The sequence below is a fragment of the Stigmatopora argus genome, chromosome 11 (assembly GCF_051989625.1).
Source record: "Stigmatopora argus isolate UIUO_Sarg chromosome 11, RoL_Sarg_1.0, whole genome shotgun sequence".
Lineage (NCBI taxonomy): Eukaryota > Metazoa > Chordata > Actinopteri > Syngnathiformes > Syngnathidae > Stigmatopora > Stigmatopora argus.
The window spans coordinates 11,089,346-11,110,310 of NC_135397.1; the positions used below are offsets into that span (position 1 = coordinate 11,089,346).

A 20,965-nucleotide genomic window follows, 5' to 3' on the forward strand; every position below is an offset into this window, starting at 1 on the left:
GGGAATACAAAGACAGAGTTTGGAACTTACGTTGGGGATGATAGGTGGTGTCAGAGTTCCCTTCTTCAAGCCCTCCCAGTTAAAGCCCTCAAACCACCTACAAGTTCAAAGGCAAACAGGTTTAAGAATTTAAAATATATCTACGTATTTTCATCTTACTTTTCATCGTTATACTAAGTGGTACACTGGCCGGAAAACTGCATAGCCTAAATACTTTGCAAAGAGAAAAAAAATCACCAATTTAAATCGCCATAAGACTAATGCCAATTTTAATCGCCTTGCAAAATAAAAAAAAAGCACAATTCAAGTAGCCCCGCACAAATACAAACAGTCATGACACAAACCCCAATTGCCACAACACAAACCCAACACAAACACAAATTGGCCAAAGCACGAACACAATATATACCAGGGTATAAATTTGTGAGCAAATTTCCTTTTTCAAGCTCTACGCACTTTTATTCCCAAGACCAATAAGTCAAGAATAAGATCACTCAATATGATAGATCCATATTCCTTTGCGCGGCAGCAACGTTAGGAATAATACTCCCGCCCCAATTGAAGTCCAAATGTCTACTTCCGTGGAATTTAGTCTACTTTTGGGTTGTCTTTTTGCATTTATGATATGCCTTTTTGCATTTGTTTTGCGGCTATTTGTGTTCGAGCTTTGGCCAATTTGCAATGGTGTTGTGGGAAATTGGGGTGTCTTATGACTAGTATTTGCGTACATGATTATTTTAGTTTTTGCAAAGCATTTGCACTATGCTGTTGGCCTGACACATTCTAGTCACCCTCGAGGTAGAATTTGTAGTCCCACATATAAGGTAATATAATCACAAGATTAACCAAAGAGCTGAAGTGATTTTTGTGCTTACTTGTGCTTTTGGATGTCCTTGACACCATTTTTCAAGTTTCCCAGTCGTTCCGAAGGATTGTCCCTGTGAAAGCAATGAATCAATGCAATGAAATAAATGCAGAGTCAAAGCGAGGGCAGGGCAATATGACCTAAAAATGACATTTATAATTTGTAAATACAGCTTTTGAAACAAAATACAAATTAGGTTTAAGGTGTTATTGGGAGCTGTAACCAGAATATATTTTCTGCTTTTGTTCATTTTATCGTCTCATTTTCTGAACCGCTTTATCCTCATTGGGGTTGCGGGGGGTGCTGGTGCCTATCCCAGCTGACTCCCTGAATCGGTGGTCAGCCGATCGCAGGGCACAAGGAGACGGACAACTATGCACACTCAGACCCATAACCAGGGGCAATTTAGAGTGTCCAATCAGCCTACCATGCATGTCTTTTGAATGTGGGAGGGAACCAGAGTACCCAGAGGAAACCCACGCACGTCCGGGGAGAATATGCAAACTCCACAGATGGACCGACCTGGATTTGAACCCAGGTCCCCCCCTGTGAGGCCAATGTGCCCCATTTTTTTTATTTATAAAATATAAAAATAATGATTGATAGTTAAGAGATAATTTACTATTGACATCTGTGGAGATTGCATTTTTATGTCCTGTAGGCCATACTAATATTAAATTTAAAAATAAAAGTGCAAAAACGTATTTCTTAAGCTTTTTAGATATAGCAATCACTACAATGAACAGCTATTCAATAGTGGTTTTGTACTCTATGAAAAGTAATAAGAACACAAATAAAAACAATTGGGATTTGATTTTCATATTTTGTGCATGAAAGGGTTAAATACATTTTTCCCTCCCCGTCTGTTCTGTCAGCCCCCAAATACATAGTAGTAACAGCACAAAGAAACTAAGTCAACGCATAATCTATTTTATTTGCTATCTTTCATTTTGGCAAAACCACAGCGACAAACCCAATGATGAATATTTTTAATCATCCGCAATAAAAAAAGGAAATGACTTAATTATAAATGGATTTAACGGCTAGGTCTAGTCAACGCCAAGGACTCACCTGCATAGCTTTTTGATTAAGTTGGCAGCATTTTTGGTGATTTTCTTTGGGAATTCGATCATGTCGATGCCTCTCAGGATGATGTTGTACGTCTTCATTGGATCAGGGCCAGAGAAAGGAGGGCTAAGGAAGAGACGAACAGAATCAAAATCAACATCCAACGACTTCAAAAGACTCTTTTTGTCTCGGATGCCGTGATTCGGTTTCGCCGGGACAAAAGATGACAATTGCGCCTCTGTTTTGCATGACGATTGTCTCTCTTGTCGTCAGGTGGTATTACCTGCCAGTCAGGAGCTCAAACATAAGGATCCCAAGGGACCAGTAATCAGCGGAGATGTCGTGGCCTTTGTTCAAGATGATCTCCGGTGCCACGTACTCAGGCGTCCCACAGAAAGTCCACGTTTTCTTCCCAAAGCCGATTTTCTTGGCAAAACCAAAGTCCACCTAGCAGAAAAACACTGAGTTTGTGGAAAGAATGAGGGAGAAGGAACATCAGGTGCTATCCTTACCAGTTTGGCGTAACCCCTGTGATCCAGTATAAGGTTCTCTGGTTTGAGGTCTCGGTAGATGATGCCTTTGGAATGGAGATACGCAAAGGCCTCTACCACGCACCCCGTGTAAAACCTGGTCGTCGAATCCTCGAATGAACCTCTGAAAACATTGAGAGTGAAAGCTCTGTGAGTCAAGTACATCAAACTAAGAAAACTATGCGTTTATTGCATACCGGTCTCGAAGAATGGTCCACAGTTCTCCTCCTAAGCAGGCTTCCATTAGCATGTAGAGGTACTTGCTGTCCTTGAATGTTCTATAAAGTCTGTAAACGCATAGTCATATGATGGTGGCATGCAAACATTCAAATAATTGAACAAATGATAACGTTTCAGTACCATAGACAGCTCTATTATTAATATACACTTCCGGAACTTCTTTTTCCAGACAGATTGGACTTTTATCGTTGTCATTGGTACTGAAATATGGAGAGCTTTATATACCTAACAATGAAATCAGAATGGGCCTCCTGCATGATGAGTTTCTCGGAGCGGATGTGCTCCTGTTGCCTGGTGTCGACAATGTGCCGCTTTTTAAGGATTTTCATGGCGAAGGTTTTGTTCTCATCGCTCTTGAGCTGAACCTGAGAGAGATGACAAACAAAAGACAAGCGGAATTAGCATTCATCACCATTATTTGTATCATTCAGGAAAAAAACAAAAACAAAACACTTGCCAGCTCCACACGACCAAAACCACCGACCCCCAGAGTATCGATGATGTTGAAATCAGCTAGGTTGAGATTGAAGAAAAACGCATTCTCTGCTTCATACCTGTTGTTGAAAAATAAAGGGACAGGATTACTCATGAGAGGAATGAGAAAACACAGGATAATCCACCTTCAGGTTTGTCTTTCCATTCAATTGTTTGCAAATTTTAGATTAGAAGGGATTAATCTAGCAGGGACTGTCTCAAGGATGTGGACTGTATAAACGCTTCAGTTGGATTAAGGCGCGCGTCCTCAAATTGCCCCAAAATAAGAATCGTAGCCATCCACCGTCACCCGAGACACGTTGTGGATTGTGTCAGTCGTTGATCCTGTCACGCAATGGGTCTTCTCAAGTTATTTTTTTTAATCCAGGTCATGTTCCAGCAGATCAGAATCTGCATCTGTGGATTTAGTAATCTACTCTTACATGAGATTTGTGCAACAATTACATGTACGTCATGGAAAATATCTTGACTTCACTATCCGAGTCTGGGACGCAGTAAAACCAAGACCAAAACTTTTAGGAGTCTAGAGTGATATAAGATAATGTGTGATTTTCAAAATGTTTCCAATGTTTTTGGGGAAGGTTGCAATCATTTACAGGTAGACCTTTAGTCATTGAAATTGGGACAAGACCCTCAAAATATGGTCTCAAGACCAAGACCAGTATTGAGAGTTAAAACACTAGAAATACCCATAACAGAAATATGATCTGAGTGGACTTTGTGGCCCCCGAAATTCGACACTCAAAATGTGTTGTATTCATTTGTTATTCATCATAATTGAAATTTTAAAGAAAAGGAGCCGAGCTGTTTCTCATTTTGGTGTCAGGATGATGGATGAGGCCTCGATTTCAATTACACTAATAGCAAACAGATACGAGATATGCTTGTGTTTTAAAGCCAAGAGGAAAATATCAAAATGTCTCTACAACTCCCCAGCAGATGGCAACGTTGCTCTGTTTTAAAACGACAGAACATAAAGCATTGGTCATAAATCTTGATATGCATGTTGAGGGTAGAGAAACAGCTTTATCTGATAACCTCTGAGAGCAGCTGATGATTACAGAGCAAGCTTAAGAGTGCATACTTATGCTTTTCCAGCAAGGAAGAGTACTTCTTGTTATTCCTTAGGTTAAAGGAGCACTCAGAGATGAAAGCAAATAATTTGATACTGGCTGCTGCATCCGCAGCTATACATCAAATCTTGAGTAGATAAGCCTGACCTTAAAACAAAGATAAATGAACTGCATCCATCAAACAAATCCATCCTAGACCGTCTTCAATTTTAGATCAATCCCCCGTGGTTAAAAAAAACTTGAAGACAAAACAAAAAACAGCCCTTAAACCAAACGTTAAAACAAAATACTGTACTCATCAAAATATGGAATGCCATTGATGGCGATAGACATCCAATCCTTTTTTATTTCAAATGGATTGGACATCTACCAGCGGGAACGTTGAATCTTACTTCAGCAATCCTACACCTTCAACCAATCTAGGAAATAAAATCCAACTCAAATCATAAGCAGCAGCACATAAATACCACAACAATAACACAAAATTAGGAGTTACCATGGCAACAATTTGGTAGCATTCCGGAGAGATAGTAATTGTCCATGCAGAAAATAGAAAATGTAAATGGAAGATGCCTAAAATCACCCCTGGCTCTCTACAATCGCACGTTTTGCAGGTACCACAGGACATCGTAATGTTTTATACAGCAAATCTATTAAAAGTGCTGCATGACAAAATGCTACTCCACAGATGGAGATGGCCCCTGTGGGTGATAAAACTGTGAAGGACTGATGAGGTCATAGGAATAATACAATCCACATGACTTGAACCAACAGTGACTTTGTGTTTTGCTGTCTGTTTGCATTGTTTGTCTGGTGGGGAAGCTTCACAAATTTTACCAGAATTATGCTTTCAGGTGATATTTCAGGATGAACATAACTTGGATTATTAAAACGAATTTATGTACTTAATTAAGTCGTCGGTTAATTTGCCCTCCCATTCCAAATGGATTAATGATCTAATGCCCTCAGTGAAACATGACCAATCAAAGTCTGTATTATGAAGTATTACCAGCTTTAAGTCACACGTCATAATACTAAGGGATTAAAGTCGTAATATTACAAGAACAAAGTTGTAATATTACGGGAAAATAATGTGATGTGGAATTTTTTTTATACGAGACAAAAGTCTTAATTTTATGTGACATTTAAGTCATAATATTATGGAGTTAAACAAATGACCCTATATAATATGTATAGATGTGTTGTACCCTGCAACATGTCACAAATGCAACTTTACTTGAGTTTACATTATCTAATGTAAGGAGAAAAACTATTATATTATGACACTCAAGTTGTAATACTACAAGAAAAAATTAAGAGGGAAAAGAAAACATAGCTTTACATACTTTACGTAATATTACGACGCACTGCTACACTGCTCCATTAATATTAACAATATTGGACATTTTATAAGCCTGTATTTTAGAAGCCGTTTTACAAATAGGAAAATCTTTTGAAATATCAGCATCAAATTATAATAGTTATAACTTTAAAAAGACTAACTATCCTTTATGAGGTTAAGTATGAAAAAAATTGTCAAATGTAATATAAAGGGTAAACTTGACTTAAGTTGTGAATAATTACTTTTAATTCATCATTTGACTAAGTCCAACATCACGAAAAAGATCATTAACTCTAGAATGTCAATAAACATCAATACCTTTTTAAAGAAAGTTTATCTTTTCTTATTTTTTGGGAAGCCAATTTACTGATGTAGAGGCAGCCAGGCTTACATACAGTATGCCCGACTCACAACACAGGGTGCCTTATGACTTGTGTATTGATATCTCCTTGTTTCCATGGCGACGGCAATACCGAGTCACAGGTCCTTGCTTCGCTCGTCTCTCTTTTCAACCATCTGTTGTTATGCAGCAAATGTAAAGTTTAACCGATTCGCTTGCTCTGATGGCCGAGACGTCCAATCCATTTTTTGAACTAGCAGGCTGCCAATACTCCAACTTCAACATACTGCTGTCACAAATGGTGAAGACAAAATCTTCATTACCTCTGATTACTTTCTGTGGATTCTCTTATATTTTTTAGGGTCTTATTATGAATTAAATCTTTATTGGTGAGCCAGGAAAAATGCTTTCAAGTAGTTCATAAAATCTTTCACTATTTGATACACATTTTCTAATGAATCAAATTATGTAGAGATTTTCACTTTTTTAGTATTTATTTCACAATTGTGTAATTTATTTTTGTAATATAAAGCAACCCATTGAAAATGTTTCCATATGTTTTTCTCCACAATTAATTACGATATTTTGGGGTTTAAAAAACTTTGACACAGGATGTCTTACTTGGCTTTGGCATCGACGTCCTCGTGGCCTTTGTTAGAAACGTCCTCCAAGCCTCCAATCAGGTGCTTAAATGAACTACAACAAAAAGAAGTCAATGTTAACACAATTTGTGACACGATAAGATGTAAAAGTTGCAGATGACTGTCATAAAAAGTGCTGTAATTTATAGATAAAATATTCATGAGCAGACGAGAGAAAAAACTCTTTAGTGTCATTCGAAGCCATTATGAGGCCGCATTTCATTTTTTAATGCATTTTCATTTTATTACATTTATTTGATTAACATTTTTAAAATATATTCTTTTCTATATTAAAATGTGGGCGCTGGAGTGGTTCGCACATCGGCCTTACAGTTCTGGGGTCGAGGGTTCAATCCCAGGTCCAGACCTTCCTGTCTGGAGTTTGCATGTTCTCCCCGAAATTGAGTGGTTTTTCTCCGGGTACTTTGGTTTCCTCCCACATCCACAAAACATGCACGGTATGCTAGTTGGACACTCTAAATTGCCCTTCGGTATGAGTGTGAATGGTTGTCCGTCTCCTCCTGCCCTGCGATTGGCTGGCCACATCCCCCTCCATCTTAACTTCAAGGAGTCCCATTTGAGCCCACTTTATACTCCACGGGTAAGACGATAGCCCCCTCACCCGCTTCGTTCGCTACCACCATATGACTTAACACTTCTAGGATAAAGTGTTCCCTGAGATAAGGGCCTTCTTTCAGGGTCAATAAACATGAAGAATAAGGTTGTGCTCCCTGGCACTAAAACAACAAACAGCCAAGCTGCTGGTTTATTCCCGTATTGTGAATTCCTACACCTTTCGTCCTTGGAAAACATTTACATGTAAATGAGAGTGGCACAAAACGCACAATCGGTAGACAAGAGGGAGGGGAAATGAGAGGCGAACGTGATTTGAAGGATTGAAGATGTGGGAAAAAAGGGTTGTATTTAAAACACAGATGGCGGAAGCTGAGCAATCCATTTGAATTGGCAGGAAATCATAGTTTTTCAGTGCAGCGAGTGATTTCTAGGAGCCCTCCCAGTCGGAATGGTCTGGACATCTATCGCAGCCCATGAGTTAAATAATCAAAGGGCTAATAGTGAATTTCAGGAATTGGGGCACCAAGAGTGAACTCCACCCCCAACCCAGCTGCTTGTATTCCCTTTTCCATCTAAGAATCGGGGCACCAATACATAGTGAGGTTGTTTTTTCTCTCTTTACCAAGTTTCTTGTTGTCCCTTTTACAATTAAGCATTAGTGACAGTGCCAAGAACAACTTACTAATGCTCCCTCTTATTCTCCTTTTTCCATATACGGAATCTGGCTGCTGATATTTTTGTATTCCCCCCCCCTCATATTTCCACTTGTTTCTCCTTTTCTATCTAAGCACCATAGCGACGACCTTAAAGTCAAACCCTCGTGTAAATACTATAACATCTCAATGATAGCTAGATAAGAGTTAGTGTCAATAACACATGCATTATTTCACCAAATTAGGCGACTCCTTATAAAAAGTTTACATCAACTATAATAAATAAAAATACAAGAATAATCATCATAGAAAATGATAGACTGATACTCACTCTCTATCAATAACTAGGCAGGTGACCGCCTCTGCTGCAATAACATTGGCAGTCCTGATGTCTTCCCTGTAGAGAAAAACAACACAATAAGCAACAATACATTTTTCCTTTCCATAAATGCAAAGTGGTGGGCAGTGTCTAAATATCAGAAATTACACTTGATCATATTTGAAGTCCGATTCGACATCTGATTGACAGTCTTCCTCTGCCGAATCGCTCCAACCGCACGAATCCTCAGAGTCCGTGTTCCAAGGATCCATTGTAAAGTGCTGGACTAAAACGCCGATTAGACGGTGTCTCTAAAAAGCTCGGCAAGCTTTCGGACTGATTTCCCGACAGGAGATTATTCGGACACTTGAGGGGGGTTCGGCTGCGCTCCAGCGCGTGTGCTCCATCCCTCACTATGTCTCTGCTCAACTTATGACAGCCAATTTGAATGAGGGTTCATTTCAACACCCTCCGCCTCTTTCTGGCACATTCGCACACAAACCCGCCGATCGGTGCCTGTGCCCACTTGTATTCTACAGATAAAGGTCACAGCTGGTGAGTTTTGATAGGTGAGCACAAAAAGGAGGAAGGCCGAAGAAGGCTTGACAGTCAATAGCTCGAGGAGACCGCATGGGTGACTTTGTCTTCAATTCAATTTAGATAAAGGGTATCGTTTCATTAAAATATGTAGATAAATAAAAGATGGATACGGAAAAATGTGAGGTCAAATGAATACAAACTGAATTTAAATGAGAAAAAGAGAATGTTTGCTGTTTCACATCTGCAGGCAAAATAAAAATGGGGGGAAAAATAACCTTTAAAAAACGTATTTGTACAATTTCGAGGTCAACAATGTCTCTAAACATTTTATTGGCTATAAAAATATTAGATGACAAATCATTGGATAATCCACGTGTCAAAGTGGCGGCCAGGGGGCCAAACCTGGCCCGCCGCATCATTTTGTGTGGCCCGGGAAAGTAAATAATGAGTGCCAACTTTATGTTTTAGGATCAAATCAAAATGAAGAGTATAGATGTGTATTAAATTTCCTTATTTCCCCCCTTTTAAATCAATAATTGTAATTTTTAAATCATTTTTTCTGTGTTTTTAGTTCAAAAATCATTTTGTAAAATCTAAAAATATATAAAAAAGCTAAAGTAAACATCGTTTTAGATCTATAAAAAACTGAATATTCAGGGATTTTAATCCAGTTCTTTTGATCCATTTATTAAAAAAAATCTAAATATTATATCTAAAATGATCCGGCCCACATGAAATCGAGTTGACGTTAACGCGGCCCGTGAACCAACCCGAGTCTGACACCCCTGGGTTAATCGATTAGTCAGTTATTAATGGCAGCCTGAGTTGTCTTGTCATTGACAGTGAGGGGCGACTCAACAAACTTACCTTCTCCTCTCCAAGGCAAAATGGATTAGACGTCTAGTGTTGTCAATGATATTGAACATGAGCATTCACAGATTCCAGCTTAAAAGCTTTTCAGTTTTTCTAAGCACGTCATTTCCATGGTCACGGATTGCCCAAATGACTTTTTAAAATGTTGTAAAATTGCCACCTGGCAAGATTTTACACACTTAACTGCAGCTCCCTGCCAGTTTGAGGAGCTTAACGGTGCATCAAATTGCTCCAACGCCAAATACAATTTACACTTCCAATATTTAGCATCGTATCATTCTACAAGAAGCTTTTGGGCAACGTAAAGTCGGTAAAGCTAAAGCTTTAGCTTTTATGGCTGGAGCAAAAAAAATACAAGTACAAGAAGTTAACTTGTTTCTAACTTCTTTCATTAATATTGGAACACACAAGCTGTGATTTTGAAAGTGGAAAAATAACTTTTAAAAAAACTTGAGTGGTTTCCTCTAGAAATGGAAAGAGCTCATTATTAATTCATGCCACATATGTGCCAAAAAAGACCAAAACAAAAGATGACGTGCCTGTTATCCTCTCAGCAAAAAGAAACTAAATGTTTTCAGTATCGAAGGAAAGCACTTAAAGAGAAATGATTATATTTCTAGGCAGCTCAGTGATGTGGGTAGCAAGAAAAGGGTCAAAGTTCATAGAGGTCAGAAATATGGAGATGCTCTGAATGTGGCTACTAGGTATTAATGTATATTGTACAATTAATTGAATTATTTGAATTAAATCTATAGTGTAATAAAGCACATCATTTTTTTATAATGTAGTTAAAATGATTACAATAAAATTTAAAACAACGTCTAAACAATATGTAGCAAAATAATAGCTGTAATTGTACATTCTAGACAACTGCAGACATAGGAGACAAGCAAAAGAACTGCACTTTTACCAAAATTTACCACTATTTGAAAATCACTCACCTATGACAAGCTTTTGTTGACAACTATTCCCGAAAAAAAATGGATATAACTTATGAAAAGTACTGAAAAACTAACTGGTACTGTGTAAAAAATAAATGAAAAAGTGTTATTGAATAATCTTAAGATCAGATGCTGATTGCATGAAAACGAAACAAAATAAACAAATAACTAAAAGCAGAAGTATAGACGCAGATGTTATCTATTTCTCCTAAGATGAAAATGAGTCACGTAGATATGCAATTTCTCATTCAGCTTTGATGAGTGGCAGCTAACAACATCAACAATGTGTTACGAGAGCTGATTATCCTCCGAACAAGGGACTACTCCGTGTTGATGTCACTCACTCGCCATGGCGACACCACACAACAGGGCTTGTATTGAAATAATGGTTACATAAGAAACAGGCATAGGTGACCTCAAGGCTGAGTTACATTTGATACACCCGCTCAATACAAAAAAATTAAAACAAAGAGTGCCACGGCGTTGACAAAATTCGCAGGCGCATATGTCATTTGCACACTTGGGGGGGCTTATCTCAGCAACTAAGCTCCCAAAACCAATGAGATGCTTTTTAATTAGGCCAGAACAAACTAGCCCTCCCGTACTGTGTAGAATAGTTCTGACGCTAAAAGCGGTGAAGAATGTTCTTCGGGGTATCATCTGCTGTTACAAAGGCTTATTGATATAATATGCACGTGTCACAGTGGACAAACGGCACAATATTGGCTGCCAGTGCCAGCGCTAGATGGTCAATCCATTTCAACTAAAATGGGTGGATGAATGAATGTCAATGGCATTGAAAAATGAGAACCCATAGCTAGTCCTCCCAGTTTAAAAAAAAAGATCTCTATCATTGTCAATGGTAGGTAAAAACTACATAAAAAGATTACGTTTGCAAAAAAATAAAAGGCTAAGTGAAAATAATTTGTGTTAAAAAACAAAATGTGCAAAAGCAGTTTCTTATGTTGGCAACAATATGTTTGGGTGTAAAAATACTTATTTGTGAACATGTTTTTTTGTTGAAATAGTACTCACTTTCTTTGCGAGTTGGAACGGTTGGTAGCGAATTAAATCTGTTCTTTGGCTGCAACCCCTCACTTCAGATGGATTGAATGTCTAGTGCCGTCAATGGCTGCCAATAAGTTAATTCATGAAATAATATCAAAAATGTTGCAGCAGTAGGAAAGTTGTTGATGTGTTTCCTTAGTTTGAGTGTTGTATGTTACTGATTGCTCTATGTAAAAAACAGTTCAAGCAACACTTGTTCTTCTAGGACTGTTAATGGTAGACAAGAAGTTAAAAGGCTAAAAAAGAGGATTTGAAAAATGTTTAGGTCAGTGTCTCTATATGGTTGACAATTAAAATAGTTTCCTAATAATTAATTGTGGCAGTCCTAAGCATAAAACCAAAATGTTCAATTTGGGTGGTTAGGAACCTCAGAATCAATGTAAATTTTCTGGCACCTGAAGTTTGCGTTTACAAAAAAAAATTCACACCATTTCATTTTTGAAAATTCACAACTCTATCCGGGATCAGATGTGAATGACGTTCTTGCCATTCTGTAAGTAAGACCTTCCAGGAAAAACATGACACCTAATCGTCATGGAGCTTAAAAACGGGCACACAAGCCATTACTGTGTGTCCTTATTTTAATTCGTAAACGTTTTCCACGCGGATGAAAGGCCGACATTGTCGGTAAAGACAAGGAAAACTTTGAGGGGGGGCACCTCACTGCTGGCTTTAATAGATAAACATGTAGTTCGGTTTGTAATTAGAATGGCGGTGCGGGCAGAGCAGAGGGGATTTGGTAGTGTCCTCTGATCAAAAGGCTGCCTCACAAGACGCTCATCATCCTCCGTCAAGGCCATCAAAGCTCGGTGAGCTCAAGACGGGGCAGCGGACAAAAGGGCGCTCGCCACAATAAAAGATTAATAACAGCGGCCTTATTTGGAATGGAGATGAAGTTGTGGCTAGGATAAATGCTAAGATTTCTTGAGGGTGGTTGAAATTGGATTCTGTAAAAACACTTCAGATGTCATTAAGTTCTGCAAATGGTACCACCTTACCGAACTCCCCCCACTGTGCAGGCTTTAGAATTTTGTTGTAATATTTCATTCTTTTTTGACATGTTTTTTTTTTTAGAATTCCACCCATAGGAGCGTAGTGAGAGTTGAACCTCCCCACCCCATGTTCCTACCTTTTTGTATTTCCTTTAACCATGCATATATAACTGTTAAAAAGTGACTCTTTTTCCTTATCGTTATATTCCTTTTTCCATCTTACAAATCGGAGCATCGATAGTGAGGTTTTTTTTCTCCTTCGTCAAACTCTGTTTTTTCCTTTTCTACTTCATGATTGACATCGCTAACATTTTTTTTTTTACCTTTTCCGCCTTTTTGTTTTACTTTTTCCACCTAGGGAATTGGGTCATTGATAGTGAAGTTTCCCCCCCTTATCTTCACTCTAGTTTTTCCTAGATAGGTACTCAGACCTTGGAGCAAAAAAAGTTTGAACACCCCTGCAGTAAGTCAGCCAAATGTGGTACGGTAGAAGTGAAACCAGTGGATTGCAGTCAAGTGCTTTTTTCAGCACAACCCCCATTGGTTAAACTGTCTGTGGCACCCTCCAGGACCGCTTTGCCCACCCCTGAATTCTAGCCCTAACAACAAAGTAGATCGCATTGGCTCATTGAAAACAAGATCTTGGAGAAAAAAGGGTGAACGCCCCTGGTCTATACCAATCAATGGCACTGAAAGAGTCAATCCCAAAAATGTATTGGATGTTTATTCTCATCGATGGCAGTGAATGAGTTCAAAATGAAATTACATAAGTGGAGATGGTCCAGAGTACATGATGCCATATCTATTTTAATGGTATCACAGTTGCACGTTCCATTAACAGTTGCATGCTGTCAGGCTCTCATTGACTTGAGTGGGGTCGGATTCCAATTTGGACCGAAATCCCGAAGATTCCACCAATCCTTATCACACATCTCATGCGCGTCATCTTTCATAGCATATGATCATTAGTCAGGAACATATGGCTAAGTTAGGCCATCTGCGCTCAACCAGCTGTTGCCAATGATTCGAAAGAACTGAATGGTTGACCTGGTGGAAATATGGCGTTGAATTGGAGTGCTATTCAATGACAAAGCACTGATCTTGTTTTATTCTCTGTCCGTCTTATTGCTTGCCATTGACAAGACATGCAATGTATTTTGACTGGGAGCGTGACCCAATATCAATCGGAAGTAACCCAAAAATGCCCTATAATCAAAAGCATGTGATCCAAAATCAACCGGAAGTGTTAATATAGTTGTTTTTCTTTTGAAATACCACAAATAGTATTAAGTACAAAAAAGTAGAAATAATATCGATACCTAATTACACTTTTAAATAGTCATATGGCAGAAGGGAATAAGAGTGATAGAATGAATTAGAAATAAGTGAAATGTTGGGAGTGATATTGCAGTTCAAAAAGTACATTTTCCAAAGAGCTTGAGTGACCTGACTGACCACAAGATGGCAACCTCCTCTTTTCAACACATCCACACTTTCAATCTCAATAAAGTGCTTGCCCTCCTTGTCTCACTTTCAATGTTAACTCCCCCTCAAAGAAAACACCCACCCCTACACACATACACACGCACACAACGAGTAGAGTAAAAATAGCTTTCAGGGGCATCGCCAGTCTGCACCAGACGTGGAAAATATATTTTATTTATTGGACTTAAGTGTTCTTCAAGATCAAAAGTGTTTGTGAAAAGACTTAGCGTATTTGCAGTGGCTGTGAATCACTTTGGACTTCAAGTAGCAGTGAAAGATCATGTTTCGGGCCATTGACCCCCCCCTGTCCAATGGGATTGGACGTTTTGGCAGCCAACATTTTAAGAAGATAATAAATATTATGAGTAATATTCATATTGTTGATACTAATACACAAATTTAACATTGGGGGAAACATTTTTTTTGCTATTATGGGACTTTTTCCCAATAATTATATATTTTTCCCAATTCTCTACAAGTGCATGAGTTTTAGTTATACATAGCATTTTGCAGTGCAATGAATTGTTTGCGCCAGGCAAAGAAAATGTAATTAGTACATGTTAATAGAAGATAATTCAAGTTCAAAAACACTAAATAATCTAATTTTTATCAAGTTATTTGAACATTTTAAGAGTGGAAAAAAGGTTAATATTCTCACCTTTTATAAATGTCAAATTTGTCCAATTTTATCAAAAGATAAACTATGCAGTGGCCCAGATCTGGGACCCGGGCCTTCAGTTTGACACCTGGGATTTAGAAGGTAGAATCAATTGAGTTTGAGAGCCCTGCTTCTAGTGATATATACATATACATGTATGTATGTATGTATGTATGTGTGTGTGTGTGTGTGTGTGTGTGTGTGTGTGTGTGTGTGTGTGTGTGTGTGTGTGTGTGTGTGTGTATGTATATATATATATATATATATATATATATATATATATATATATATATATATATATATATATATATATATATATGTATATATATATATATATATATATATATATATATATATATATATATATATACATACATATATATACATATATACATATATACACATATATACACACATCGATCTATCTATCTATCTATATATAAAACATTTTTTTGACATTTTTGTGGAGCAAGCAAAGTTTATCAATGTCAAATAGAGGCCTTGACTAGGCTACGCTACATTGCTGTTGGCGACAACCGTGCATTTAACCTCGAACACCATTAGGAAGCATTTCTCGCATTTGAAAACATTGGCACTCGCGGCGAGAACCAAAATAAATTGAACACAGTTACCATAAGAGACAGGCGGAAGACAGATAGCAAATTAGAGGAGATAAACGCAGGATGTGTGAGGCAAAAGCTAGAAGGCGCCTGACAGTGATAGAAATAGAAGGGGAAGGAAGATCTAAATGGGAAGAGGCAGCGTCGTTAGGCATCTACGTACCCTTGCAGCGCCTTTTCTCCAAACCAGTCTCCTTTGCCCAGGCTGCGCAGGTAGACGGCTTCTACGTTAGGCGAGTCCTCCCGGGTTACATTCACCTGGTGACAGAGATGTGGATTAAATTGGCTTGCATGACATCTGAGGAGTAGTCACCCTGCACTTGTGGAACTCGAGTCATCAAGGGGGATGATGACCAATCCCCTCATAGTGGCAGTTGCAAAAATGGCAATAACATTTCAATTTTGAAAATGTGCAGTATTTGTGCTACATTCTTTATCTACTTCAAATGATTTATATACAATTTGACAAAGACATCTCTTTTTTTTTCTAATGAGTCCATTTACTTCCACTGAGCAAAAAAGTAGTGTTGCACCGATATTGAGATAGTTGCTGTCAGTACGGATACAGCACTGAAATGACAATCGCTATCAGATGTAACGTGCCTAACCTGTGCAATATTTACTTTTCAAGATCTAGCTTCCATCCACTGGTCGCCCTATCCAAGAGAATTCGACGCCCAATCATGTAGGATTCAATTGTCCCTCTGCTGTGAATTTCATTTAGTTTATCACTAATGGAATTCAAATCCATCTGAAGCGAGGCGGTGGCAGCAAATGAATGTTGGTTCATTATCTATCACTATTACTGACAGGATTCTTTAGGTGGAAAAGGGAAAACAGGAAGATGAATAATTGGAGAAAAAAAAATAACATACTATCGGCGCCCTGATTCTTTAGGTGGAAAGTGGTCCATAAGAAGAGGGTGTGCAAGGGGGGAAAAAGACAACTCACTCTCGGGTACCAATTCTTTGGGTAGAACAGGGAATAAAAAAGGGAGATGAGGGGGAAATTAACTTTGTATTCCCACTCATTAAGTCATTTGCCCATTCCAGTAAAAACTGATCGGATGTCTCACCCCAAATGAGTTAAATATTGATGAGTTGGCCAACATAACAGACCTCCGATGGAAACCATAACTACAATATGATCCCTGCCCCTGCTCGGGTATTATTTTCAAACCTTTCACAAATCAGCAAGCCGAACTTTTCAAAATAACTGTGTTTGAGCTTGTAACGGATGTAAGGCATAATCATGCACCCTTTGCAGAAAGTTCACCGATGTGCTGTCTTCTTGGAGGGGAAATTAGGGGAAAAAGCCATGCAGAAAAAGGTCAAGTATTTTTGTTTGTAAAAGTACAATGAGACAGTGGATTTCTTTATCGCTTCCCTCGAACTATGTTTTTTTTGTGTCACTGGGAGGATGTTATCACGTTGACAAGAACACAGCGGCGATGAGAGAAAACAACACTAAGTTGGCGTGATGCTAAAAGCTCGGACAGCAGCGATGAAAGCGACACCTCGGCGTCGGCGACAAGTGCGAACAAAATCCAAATGGCGTCCAAAAACACCACACACTCACCTTTCCTTTGCTGATGATAAAGAAGGTGTCTCCTCTGGCGCCCTGTCGGATGATGTACTCGCCGTCTTCGTAATGGGTCTGACAAGAAAAAGACGAGGGACTTTTAGGTACGTTTTGTAGTTCTTTTTAAATCCTTTTATGGTAACGTTCCAGTTAACGAGGCTGAAAAAGGGGGATGTAAAACACGGAGGTGAGGTTTTTATTTCTTCATCGTGACATGAATTCGGAGTGTGAATTGAGTGGGCTGGATTGTTAGGGATGTTTCCATCATGTCAGTCAGTCCTGAAGAAAGAGAAAACTATTGCAAGTGAAATAAACAATACATTTCTTTAGATATATTAATTGTATTTGCATACAAAACAATAGAAAAAGAGGTTTGATAATAAGGTATTTATTTAAAACTTATTTCTGATTGGCAGTACCTGTTCAAATGGAGTGGGAGTTCACAACCGTCAATGGCAGCTAACGAGTCAAGTGACTTTAGAGTATTTAGACCAAAACCTCTAAATGTTTTGACTAAATCTTAATTGAAAATTGTAGTTTTTGTCAAACGGAACTAGACATTTTTTGTGTTTGTAACTAAAATGAGATGAAAACAACTTGAGTTTTTGTCACAAAAATTAAATAACCCTTTTGAGTTATTCCTGACTAATACTAGAAAAAAAGATTTTCAAGTTTTTAAATTAAAACTCAACTAAAACTAGCTGGAAATTCTTCATATTGGCAAACAAGGAACATTCATTCTTCTCCTCCAGTCAAAATGGAGTGAGTTAATATTTGCATGTTCATAGAAGTCTACGTACTCTTCTCTCCAATGTTTTCTTTGTTCTACAAACAAATTCTATTTAAAGGTTAATGAAAGTTGAGTTTCCAAACACTCCATGCCAATGTTTAAAGGGAATTATAGCTTTTTAGGAACAACCCACTCTTTGACTAGACTGTTTTCCACAAATGCCCTTTTACCGCCACACATTTATATTCATGACAGCGGTGTTAAATTCAACTTAAACAAGAGCAAACCGAAAGAAGAAAATACATTTCATGCTTGTTCTGCAAGAGTTTCGCCACTTTCATGAAGTCACTTAGAGAGACACTTTCTATTATAATTGCATTCCAAAGCGAGAAATAAGTAAACATACTCATTTTGTTCTTCTGGTGGTGAGACATTGACATCAGCGTGCACTACATTAGGTAAATTGATTCATTTTTGCTTGGGCTGGTGTGAAAAGCCTCCATTACTTGATCTAATCATTCATGAAATCAACAGTCCCGTGTTGTGTCTCTGTAAATACAACTCAGAGAATATATTGAGATGAGTAGTGGGTAAATTAAAGTATGGTTTGGGGGAGAAATTTGTGCATGCCGCCTTTTCCAAATTTGTATATCTATTTCTATTTTCATTTTGTTTATTTTTTATTGCACAAATATTAAGAAGGGAGCTGGGATAGGCTCCAGCACCCCCTGACACCCTAGTGAGGATGAAGGGTTTCAGGAAATGAGATGAGATTTTAAGAAGGGAGGCAGGGTAAAATCACAGGTTGGAAAACAAAGTCATTTTTATCTAACTGCATTTTACAAGTTTTATAAATTCTGGTGATTTTTTTTATTATTTTCTGAAACAAGATCAATCCTTTTAAGTGTAACTCTATTAGAGTCGTATAACGCTTCCGTACATATACTCCATACACTTATACGACAATAAGGTCGCCCTAACCTCTTCAAGGACGTCGGCGAGCTTGCTCAGAATGTCCTCCTGTAGGCTGTGGAAAGTGGGCACGCTGTGGGAACAAGAACAGAAAGCACTGTTAAGAAAAGAAGCTCTTTATCATCTATAGGGCACTTATTAAAATAGCATGCAAAAAGCACAACAGGGAGCTGACTATTACACTATTCTATACTAGGTGCATTTGTAGCATCCTCCTTGTCATCCTCCTGCTATAAATTCAAATGTATTCATCACTAGTTGACGTCCAATTTATGTGAATTGTGAGGATGGCTGCGAACGAACATTAGTTAGTCAGATGTCCAATCATGTAGATCTTAAAAACTACTTTAAAACAATTTTAAGTTTAAAACTAGTGGACCTCCGATTTGAAGTGGGAGGGCCGGCAGCGAATATATCTTCATTTGTTTGCTTTATTTGCTGCCACTCTCCCACATCAAATGGATTGGTATGTCTAGTGCAGTCAATGGTAGCCAACAAGTTAAGTGTTAATGCCACAATGGATCTGGTTACACAGCAGACCATTGTGTGGGTGGAGGAGGTTGAACACATCTAATTTTAGCCATTTTTTGCAGGTTCATTGAACCCCACCTACTTGTTATTGAACCAACAAAATAAAAGAGACCCGAGGTTGAGCAATAACGAAAGGTTAAAAGAAAATATACAAAAATCTCAATGGCGTATAAAATGCTTATGTGGCCATATCCGTCCTGCCACCCACCTCATTTTCCTTGTTACACTAATCTGAATCATCTCATGGCTGCTGATCTTTATGACTGTTCTACAGTGGAAGGTTATCCAGCAATGTAGTGATATGGCACAGGGCTAGTCAAGTGTAGCTAATAGTTAGTGAGAGACTGTAGTTGTGATTATGGAAATAAGGAAGTGACCCCAAGGTGTCATATTCTCATTGGCTGCCAATGACGGTGCAAGACGTCCAATCCAGAAGAAGCATTCTTGGCTAATTTAACGTCCTGGATGCAAACCCTTTAAACAGTATTGCATCCACTAGTGTATGAATCACTGTTATAAAAATCAAAAATTGTCCCTTTGACAGACTTTTTTCATGGCAAGCAAAGGAATGCTGCCAGTCATCAGAGCCTCCTACTGACCACAGGTTTTGCTGTGCCGCGGGAATGTCAAAACAAGTGGTAACGCTTTACCAGAACCAAAGAAAATTTGCTGGGCAAGTCGTCCGCAAATGGAAAGGAGAGATTGAAAATATTCATAAAAGACAAGAGAAACCAATTGCATTAACGTGGGTCTCGAGAACCAGACGTCGTTTTGAGAGATAAGGGTCGCCTTCCTCTGTATTATTGTATTATTTAATAGTCGGTGCATATAGCCAGATGCCCATATTAAGGCTTCACCCAAAGGTCAAAGTCTTATTACAAGCCACATGATCATTAGTGCAACTTGATTCTCATCTGTGATGGCTGACTTATGTATGATAATGATTTAGACCACTAGCTAGTTGTTAGCACTGAATCCTCATGCTCCATAGCATCCAATTAATGTGCCTTGTCTATAAGGCTGCTATAAACCATGATATTGATAGTCGATGATCACTGAATATTTTTGCCTTGAGTAAATAAAATGGGCTAGTATATAAATCACGTTATTACCTCCGCCAGTAGGTGAAAACTATGTGTTTAGGAAGTAATATTATCAAACTCCAACCTGATGGTGCAGTGGTTATTTTGCCTGACTTCAGTGCAGACAGTTTGGGTTCGACTCCCACTCGGTGGCGGTGTGATTGTGAGGATGAGTGGTTGTCCGTTTCATTGTGCCCTGTGATTGGATGGTAACCAACTGGCTGAAATAAGCTCCAGCACCCCCCGCACCCCTCTTGGCGATAAGTGGTACGGACGATGAATGAACATTATCAAAGTTGTGGAAGATGTTTGTGTTATTAAACGGAAGAGATGATTAAACTGAGGTCAAAGGTCTAAGAATTCAAAATCGGAATTTAGCAATAATTTGATAACGCGCGCTCCCGTTCGTAATGGATTGGACGTGCATCCAATGACAGCCAAAGAGCCCTCCATTTTTTTACTGTTAGGTTTATCATTATTATAAATGTGTATCAATATTATTATATTATATATGTGCTTGCAACGAAGAGTTATTGACATTAATACAAAGGGCATTTTAATACATCTCTTGCAAAAGTAATGACTGTGGTTCGCATCAAGAGAACTGTGCATCAAGATGGTTCACATCGAACTGTGGATTGTTTTGGGAAGCATCAAGATGGTTCACATCGAACGGTGGATTGCTTTGGGAAGCATCGGCTTCTCAGGATGGCTCACAATAAGAACTGTGGATTATTTTGGGAAGCATCA

At 38.4% G+C, this 20,965-nt stretch overlaps 1 protein-coding gene across 1 annotated transcript in view; it reads right to left on the reverse strand.

Moving 5' to 3' along the window:
• The window catches only part of LOC144084283 (cGMP-dependent protein kinase 1-like), a 63,954-nt gene that overhangs the window by 2,289 nt on the left and 40,700 nt on the right, over positions 1-20,965 (reverse strand). Inside the window, exons 5-17 of the mRNA XM_077612548.1 lie at positions 18,612-18,675; positions 16,898-16,975; positions 15,483-15,577; positions 8,155-8,220; positions 6,575-6,649; positions 3,161-3,257; positions 2,929-3,068; positions 2,661-2,750; positions 2,446-2,587; positions 2,217-2,380; positions 1,937-2,059; positions 876-938; positions 31-97 (exon numbers count right to left, since the gene is read on the reverse strand). Coding sequence (XP_077468674.1) covers positions 31-97; positions 876-938; positions 1,937-2,059; positions 2,217-2,380; positions 2,446-2,587; positions 2,661-2,750; positions 2,929-3,068; positions 3,161-3,257; positions 6,575-6,649; positions 8,155-8,220; positions 15,483-15,577; positions 16,898-16,975; positions 18,612-18,675 — 1,264 coding nt within the window. The remainder of the gene's footprint in view (positions 1-30; positions 98-875; positions 939-1,936; positions 2,060-2,216; positions 2,381-2,445; positions 2,588-2,660; positions 2,751-2,928; positions 3,069-3,160; positions 3,258-6,574; positions 6,650-8,154; positions 8,221-15,482; positions 15,578-16,897; positions 16,976-18,611; positions 18,676-20,965) is intronic.